Source organism: Sinocyclocheilus anshuiensis, unplaced genomic scaffold (genome assembly GCF_001515605.1).
Source record: "Sinocyclocheilus anshuiensis isolate Anshui unplaced genomic scaffold, SAMN03320099.WGS_v1.1 scaffold192, whole genome shotgun sequence".
Taxonomy (NCBI): domain Eukaryota; kingdom Metazoa; phylum Chordata; class Actinopteri; order Cypriniformes; family Cyprinidae; genus Sinocyclocheilus; species Sinocyclocheilus anshuiensis.
In genome coordinates, this window is record NW_015554077.1 from 297473 (window position 1) to 306517 (window position 9045).

Consider the following 9045-nt stretch of genomic DNA (forward strand, 5'->3'; position numbering starts at 1 on the left):
GTGGACGAAGCGGAGTCCAGCCCGGAGTCGTCATATATCCTTCCAGACACTCCTTCGTTATATTTTTGGTAGCAAACTGGCAGCTGTGGTTTCCAAAAATTCTGTTAAAAAATATGGTGACAATTCTTCAGGTATTACAGGATGGTATATTGGCGCCTGTGTATTTTACAACTTTTTATTAAGATATATAATTATTTATTATATATCTTATTATTATTAAGCAAGTTATTATTTTAATTTTAATATACCAATTTACTTTTTCCCCCTTAAAATGTGCTGATAACCACCATAACAGATGGTAAAACAGAAAATCACATGAATGAATCAGAATTAATTGTAAGAATAAAACATGGTCAATGCATCTCTATGGATGGTGCACAGGGTTATACAAACAAAGACGAACACCACACGAATGCAAGCAATACTTAATGCAATAAACATAAACTAAATAACGCAAAATGTAACATAAAACAACCTAATGCATAGCACATAACTGATGACAAAAATAAGAAAGTGCTGAAATAAAATATAATGAATATAAACATGTGAGGGATCTTTTACAGTTTTGCACTGTAAATTATATGATAATTCATAGTTTTTACTTGCCACAAACATAAATTTGATATATATTTGGTAACACTTTAGAACAGAGAAGACATACTCACTATTAACTAAGAGTTTTCACTAAACAAACTCCTAATTTGCTGCTTATTAATAGTTAATAAGGTAATTGTTAAGTTTAGGTGTGGGGTAAAGGATCTTAAATATGGTTATGCAGAATAAGGCATTAATATGTGCTTTATAAGTACTAATACACAACCAATATGCTAGTAATATGCATGCTTCAAGTTAATAGCGAGAACTGGTCCTTAAAATAAAGTGTTACCTTTTTTTTTGACCAGCAATGTCCTAGCAACCACCCTGAACAACCACATAACAATATGATAATAAACATTCAGAACACCTAACCATAGTAGCATGGTACTGTATAAGCCACTCAGAACACCTTAGGATAGTAACACACTTGTAATCACCAAGAACACAGTGATACTCACATTTTCTGGGTAAAACATTCTCCTGAAAAGGTGAAAATCAGCAGTAATTATTAATACTGAACTATTTCTTACTGTCAAAGTAAAAATTAGTGTTGCAGATTTATCAAAAAATGTATATTTACTCTCTTGTTTGATAAAGGCCATTTTTCAAAATTACATTTTGAGAAACAGCCATTGTATATAGAACAAAAAGGCAACATTTTAGCCAGTGGCTGTATTATTGATTTTGCACAGCCCAGCATCTTTATAAATCGTGCATTGGATACATAAGGTTCCCCAACCCCTTTTGTCATCCCACGGTCTGCATCTCACCTTAAGCCTGAGCCCTGCATATGCCATGTCATGCCAGATGTTGTGTATGTTATCCATGACTCCTATTTAAATGGTGTGTGGTCTTTGTGGGTGAGCCCAGCAGGGTACCAAGCCCAGCAGTGTGCACGGCTCCCACATCTCAAGACTTCATTTCATCCCATCATTCAGCTCCCTCAAAGCTCCACCTCTTAGTCACATGACAGTAGGCAGTTTTTGTATGGGATCAGCATGAACTCAAATCACCCAGAGCCTTCATTTATAAAGACTTTTCAGAAATCTTAGAAGCTTCCAGACATTTTGGTTTGTTTGTTTGTTTGTTTGTTTTTTACGCTGTTTTTTTTTTTTTTTTTTGGTATCTTTACTGTTGTTTTTTGTGTGGTGGATGAGAGACTAATGAACTACTAACGAACACACTTGTCATACTAACAAAGTCTACGGGGGAGTGCTCATACTGAATAGAGACCAGCAATTGTGTGGAGACTAAAGCTCAGCGGTTGTTCTAAACCCTCTCCGGTTGTGAAAAGCACTGATAAAGCCCAAAGCAGTCAGTGTGTATTCCCAAATGAAGCGCCTGCAATCTTGATACAAATTTCCTCTAGCAGGAGTTTTGCTACCCAGCCTCATATGCAATTTCCTTCACTTAGTCTTTGTGGATGGGTTCTTAAATAGCCCACAATAAAGTCCCCTAGCTAGCAACCCTACACAACGATTTCTGTAGGGTGTGAGGTGCATTTGTGTGACTGTGGCTGATAAGGCTGGTCCAACTATCGACCCACAAGAGCTCAATACCCCATCCCCATTGATTTATCATACGCCTCTGTCTTTACAGAGCAGAATGGCTGCCTGAGCGGGTTGCCAGGTTGATGAACTACCCCCGCCCACATTAAAGAAAGTCTTAGAGAGACCTAAATACGCTAATGCTGACACGAACACAATGTAAGCACACACCCCTAAGCCCATAAAAGCGTGGGCAATAACTCAATACAAGCACTAATTGATACTAATGCTAATGGTAGCACTAACACAATCCTAAAACCTGTATGTACACTGCCATATCTCTGGATGAGAGTACGTAGCAAAGATTGGTGGTAGAAAGTTGTCCTAAACCTTGCTTTGTGTGCATGCAAGACATTTTTGAATCTGATTGCGAAAGTGAAAGATGGATAATATAAACCATGGCATATCAAACGCTCCTCATTACCGCCCAGTTGTACCAAACCCTTCTCATTAAATTCTGCTTTATTTCATTGAGCTTGATTCATTACCTAAATCACAGCACTGAGATACCAATTATAAGGCAATAATGGTGAGAGATGGAGCTGCAATTTAAGTTTTGCCATCTTAATGTGCTCTCCAGTTGCAAAGGCAATGAAGAGTAATGTTCTCCTCTGATAGTTTTACTTGCATATTAAAGGCGGCAATAAGAATTGTGGATGTACTGTACGGAATCAGGACGATCATTTATTCATCCAGCCCAAATGAATTATAGGTGTACTCATTCATTTCCTATTGAGTAAATTTTGCATATAAAGAAATAGTACTTTTGTGAAATACGATTACCATGATGCACACTCACATATCCAGTCCAGTCATATTTAAAATGTTGAGATTAAGCAATCTGACGACTGAGGTACTATATACTATTAATACAAATAATAATAATAATTTTACTGTCTGAGTGGAAAAGTAAAATGTTGCTGTAACAGCAATTAAACAAGCTGTGACAAAATGTTTGGTCCATAAAACAGCCACATAGCCTCAATCTGACATGATCGGAAGAGATCTTTTGGCAGAGCTCTGCAATTCAGAAGACAGCCATGCACCAGAATGAAACATAATGTTAAAAATGTAAAAGAGATTCCATTTGTGAAATGTAAACAATAGATATAAGATAAAACTGGATGTGGATTATTCGTTTTGAAGTTATTTTCTGTGCCTGTTGAAAAAGAGCTTCAGGTACATCTCTAGTAGATATCTTTTCAATTTTACATTTGATGCATGAACTGGCCTAAACAGTCTTACTACCTTTTAGCGCATTTTGGAATAAAATGCCAGTTGGGCAGTTTTATATTTCTTGCTCTTTTTCTCACTTGCCGATAACATTCACAGGTATACATTTTATCAGTTCATGCATTCCCTGGGAATCAAACCCATGACACTGGCATTTCTTGCACCTTGATCTACTCTTTGATGGTGTGAACACACCACGAGCATGGTTATCACTAGTGGAAATGTGGTTTGGTCACACAAGCCTGAAACCTCATAAACTGGCTAAATTATGATTTTCTGGTTTCATTGCAATACCTCATCTACAATATACAAAATGCATATAAATGCAGCCCACAAGTAATTACTGCGGACATTCTTGTAAATACAATGACTTGAAGCCATCAAGAATAGCCTTGCTCCATCATTATAAACATGACAAATCATCAGAAATCTAAAGACATCTTATATGTAAATTTAGCATGTTTGTATCAGTAACACTGGTGCCAGTCTTAAATGCAAGGATGGATGTCTGCCGTTTGAAGTAATGTGAGCGGCTCTCGGGGACAAAAGACAGAGTAAAGGGGCCAGATTGACTGAGGGGAGCATCTGAGGATGAGAGCAGACCTCGGATGATCAAAGTAAGACCCATGTCACTGATTTGCATGGTGAGATGCATGGTGAGAACCTCCTCATAAGCTTAACTTTGATATACCACCTGAGGAAAGATTCTTCCTTTGGATCCTCTTATTCTTGGCCTGTGGGAATCCAAACCTGATATTTAGTCTGGCAAGTTTTCTCAACACATTTAGGTTGCCTTTGAGCTCTTGTTTATTTCATGTCAAAGCAAAGCAAAACCATTATTTAAATATGAAAGTATATTTCTGGGTTTAACGTGATGCTCTGGTTTGTGATGTCCTGGTTTAAAATTCTAAAGTTTCATTAAAAGTCCTTGAACGTTTGTCTGAATTTTTCAGTTTTGATTAATTTAAGCTTAGCTAACTAAGATAAGTTATAATAAACATTATTATCAGGGCATATTGGCTATAACATCCAAACGTTTATGGCTGGATTCTTGGATACAGTGAGATGCCAACTGTATGTTAGAAATCTGCCAGTGTGTCAATGATGGTCAACATATTAATATATATTAAAACTGTAATTCATACATACACAAATGATGAGCATGTTTTTAATTTTTGAAATAATAATAGTAAGGGGGGGGGACATTCTTAATATTTGAAATATTAATGAAATGTAAGTATTCATAATGTTACCAAATGAATGTGGTGAAAGAAATAGTTAAACCAACAGAAAAAAAGGAAATTATATCATAGAGGAACCCATCAGCCCCTCATGGCTGTGTACCAAGCTCTATAAGTCTCTTATAATATCAAATAATTAACAACCACACTAACCTTAGTTCCTGTTGTAAAATGTGGTCACACTTTATTTTAAGGTCCAATTCTCGCTATTAACAAACCATTAACTATGATTGTAATTAACTCATAATTTGCTACTTATTAAAAGTTAGTAAGGTAGTTAAGTTTAGCTATTTGGTAGGATTAGGGATGTAGAATATGGTCATGCAGAATATGTGCTTTGTAAATTCTAATAAACAGCCGACATGTTAATAATAGGCATGCTAATAAGAAACTGGTTAATAGTGAGAATTGGTTCCTATGCTGAAGTGTTACCATTCTCACTATTATTCACTACTAGTTGCTTAGCATGCATATTACTAGCATATTGGCTGCTTAGTAGTATTTATAAAGCATATATTCTGCATGGGCATGTTCTACATCACGTAACAACTACCTTATTATTTCTTAATAAGCAGTAATTAGGAGTTTATTGAGCCAAAAGTCATAGTTAATAGTTAGTTAATAGTGAGAATTGGACCTTAAAATAAAGTGACCTAAAATGTCATGTTGTAAATATTTAGGAATTAATTATTTATGACATATGTAAAAAAAACAAAATATATATATTTATATACAGTATATTTAATAAGCATTTCTCAAAATAATAATAAAGGTGTGTACATTTACATGTATTCAAAGTGCAAAAGTGTTAAAGTCTGACCTGATCTTGCCCTAAACAACAGGTGGCACTGTGTTTGAAGATGACGGCTCCCGGCTTTTGTCGTCTCTTGGCTGTGCTCCTCATCACACTGTCCCACACATCGTACAGCTCTGAGATCCCATCTGAAAATTCCAAAAAGAGTCTGACCCGGTCTTCCTCCTCTGACTCCAAGCAAGACCAAGATATGGGACTTCTGGGCGGTAGCCAACGACGGAGACACTGGCCACGTAAAGACAGGGATAGTGTTGGGCTTCACTCGCAAAGGCCACTGGATCGACCGGAGGAGGATGGGACAAGTCTGGAGGGTCTGAGCCCTGTAAGGCTGGAGATGGGGCCTGGGGACAGTATGAGGACGGAGGTTCATGAGGAGGTGAGGGGTACTGCTCATATGCGGCGGGGAAATCATCCACCGGAGGGAGAGTTCAATCGTAAAGGCAGGAGACATGGTCACGGGCATCAGGCTGATCACAGAAAGCAGGGAGGCAAAAGAGACAAAGGTCGAGCTAAAGGTAATTGAGATTTGCTGAATTTTTTACTTAGTTAATACGAGTCATTGCAATTTGCAATATGGTAAGCATTTTATTTCATAAGAAATCATCCCCCATATTTCTGTTTGCTGAAACATCTATGCAAAAAGGACAAAGGAATCACACTGGTGCCAATGGCAATAGTTGCTTTTTAAGGGTTCAGTCTTTACAACAGGGGTGTCAAACTCAATTCCTGGAGAGCCGGAGCCCTGCAGAGTTTAGATTCAACTCTAATTAAACACAACTGATCCAACTAATCAAGTCGTTCAGGCTTATTTGAAAACTACATGGTATGTGTGTTGGCGCAGGGTTGGAACAAAACTCTGCAGGGCTCCGGCCCTCCAGGAATTGAGTTTGACACCCCTGTTTTACAACAACCTACTAAGACAAAAAATTGCTAATTACTAAAAATGGAAAAATTTTCTGTTTCAAAAGCTAAACTTTTGGCGAAAAACTGCAGGTAGTCTTTTAAGTCTGTTTAGTTGACAACAGGTTTATAAACACTTCTCGTTAGTAATCTGATAAAATGCTAAAATGTATATTTTTTTAAATCTTGGCAATTATGAAAATGTAAATGAACACAGTGCCATGCTTCACTCTGAAAAATGCACTGCATCAGACTAAATTTGCAGCCTTTCATTTAATAATCACGCTAAGCCATATTGAAATTTACAAATTTGTTCAAATACTTGTGCCGACCTATTTTTCAATCTCTGCTTTTTTTCCATACATTGAAAGCTTATAGTAACCAATGACTGTCAAGTTAGTCAATGCTTGTGTACTACATTTAAAGTCAGCTGAAGCTGTATGAGAGAAAGGCTAAAAAGTTGTTATCCACAGGAATGACACACAACATGCAATTACATACGTAAGTGGTAATATAGCACCTAAAACTACATTCATGATGCTTTTTGAAGCTTAGCAGCACCTTTTCACAATATTCTATGACTATTTAAAGAGCAGAGATTCTTCTAAATGTCTCATTTGTGTTCCACAGAAGAAAGAAACTCTAGTTTGGAACAACACAAGGAAGTAAATGATGACAGAATTGTTATTTTTGGGGTGAAGTTTATTCATTTATATTTGCAGTGACATCTAAACTTTCCCTGCTCACTGGCAGGTAGATATATCATTTTTTTCCCAAGTAATTTCACATTTATTCAGCTAAGCACACATCCAGCTTCAAAGCCCTCCCGGAATTGAGTTTGACACCCCTGTTTTACAACAACCTACTAAGACAAAAAATTGCTAATTACTAAAAATGGAAAAATTTTCTGTTTCAAAAGCTAAACTTTTGGCGAAAAACTGCAGGTAGTCTTTTAAGTCTGTTTAGTTGACAACAGGTTTATAAACACTTCTCGTTAGTAATCTGATAAAATGCTAAAATGTATATTTTTTTAAATCTTGGCAATTATGAAAATGTAAATGAACACAGTGCCATGCTTCACTCTGAAAAATGCACTGCATCAGACTAAATTTGCAGCCTTTCATTTAATAATCACGCTAAGCCATATTGAAATTTACAAATTTGTTCAAATACTTGTGCCGACCTATTTTTCAATCTCTGCTTTTTTTCCATACATTGAAAGCTTATAGTAACCAATGACTGTCAAGTTAGTCAATGCTTGTGTACTACATTTAAAGTCAGCTGAAGCTGTATGAGAGAAAGGCTAAAAAGTTGTTATCCACAGGAATGACACACAACATGCAATTACATACGTAAGTGGTAATATAGCACCTAAAACTACATTCATGATGCTTTTTGAAGCTTAGCAGCACCTTTTCACAATATTCTATGACTATTTAAAGAGCAGAGATTCTTCTAAATGTCTCATTTGTGTTCCACAGAAGAAAGAAACTCTAGTTTGGAACAACACAAGGAAGTAAATGATGACAGAATTGTTATTTTTGGGGTGAAGTTTATTCATTTATATTTGCAGTGACATCTAAACTTTCCCTGCTCACTGGCAGGTAGATATATCATTTTTTTCCCAAGTAATTTCACATTTATTCAGCTAAGCACACATCCAGCTTCAAACCACATTCAAAGAACAAGGATTATGTACAATATGTACTACAATACACTGCTTGGTCCAGTACTGTCTAATTTCCTGATTTGGCGCTCAGTTATTATTAATAATGGTTCTTATACTAAACCAACATACTGAATGTTTGAATGGTAGTGTATCACAGCTTTCACAAAAAGCAGCACAACTGTTTTCAACGTTGATAATAATCAGAAATGTTTCTTGAGTGGCAAATCAGCATATTAGAATGATTTCTGAAGGGTCATGTGACACTGAAGACTGGAGTAATGATGCTGAAAATTCAGCTTTACTACAGGAATAAATGAAAAAATTACACATTTCAAAATATATGTAAGAGATACGTTATTTAAAATTTGAATAATATTTCACAGTTTTTACTGTTTTGATCAAATAAATGCAGCCTTAATTGGCAAGCATAAGAGACTTAATCATAATATTCTAAACTTTTGATCAGTAGTGTATATAGTGCACTGTATACAATTAAATATATTTAACAATAAAGCCTGAGATGTTCAATAGGCCTATGGAGTAGAGTAACATTGGGTTTGTTTCTGTGTCTATAAGTAGCCATATGAGATGTTTGCCAAGTCTAAACTATGAATGCTAATTTTATTAAAGACCGACCATAGTTTCTCTCTCTTTTTCTCCTAGGGGATCTCTATGACCCTGAACCAGAATTAGGCTCCTTGTTGCAGGATATGAATGCATTTGAGGATAGTTTTTACACCTCCCCGCCCAATCACGGCAATGCCCCACTCACTGAAGCTCCCTCCCCTCTCTTCCCCATTTTGGTAACCACGGCAATCAACGAGCATCCCCCAACACTGTCCCCAGCCTCCACCAAACCCAAGGTACCCTGGCAAGCAGAAGCGTCCTTGAATATGAAGGTCTGTTGTGTTGTTCAGAGTGTTTAGTTTTCTAAGATGCTGTTATTCCTCTCATATGCACAGAGGACTGTGTACAAAAGCATTTTTGCATTGTTTTGGCTGGATTCCTTTTTTTTTTTTTTTTTTTTTTAAAATTTTACCACCA

General features: G+C 36.4%; 1 protein-coding gene across 3 annotated transcripts in view; it reads left to right on the forward strand.

Annotated features, from left to right (window-relative positions):
- LOC107669000 (draxin-like) overlaps positions 1 to 9045 on the forward strand; it is a 38526-nt gene that overhangs the window by 8796 nt on the left and 20685 nt on the right. For 2 of the 3 annotated variants that reach the window (XM_016461089.1, XM_016461090.1), the window contains exons 2-3: positions 5461 to 5947; positions 8665 to 8900. In XM_016461089.1, coding sequence (XP_016316575.1) covers positions 5479 to 5947; positions 8665 to 8900 — 705 coding nt within the window. In that variant the 5' untranslated portion in view covers positions 5461 to 5478. The remainder of the gene's footprint in view (positions 1 to 5460; positions 5948 to 8664; positions 8901 to 9045) is intronic. The other variant, XM_016461091.1, reaches the window with a different exon arrangement.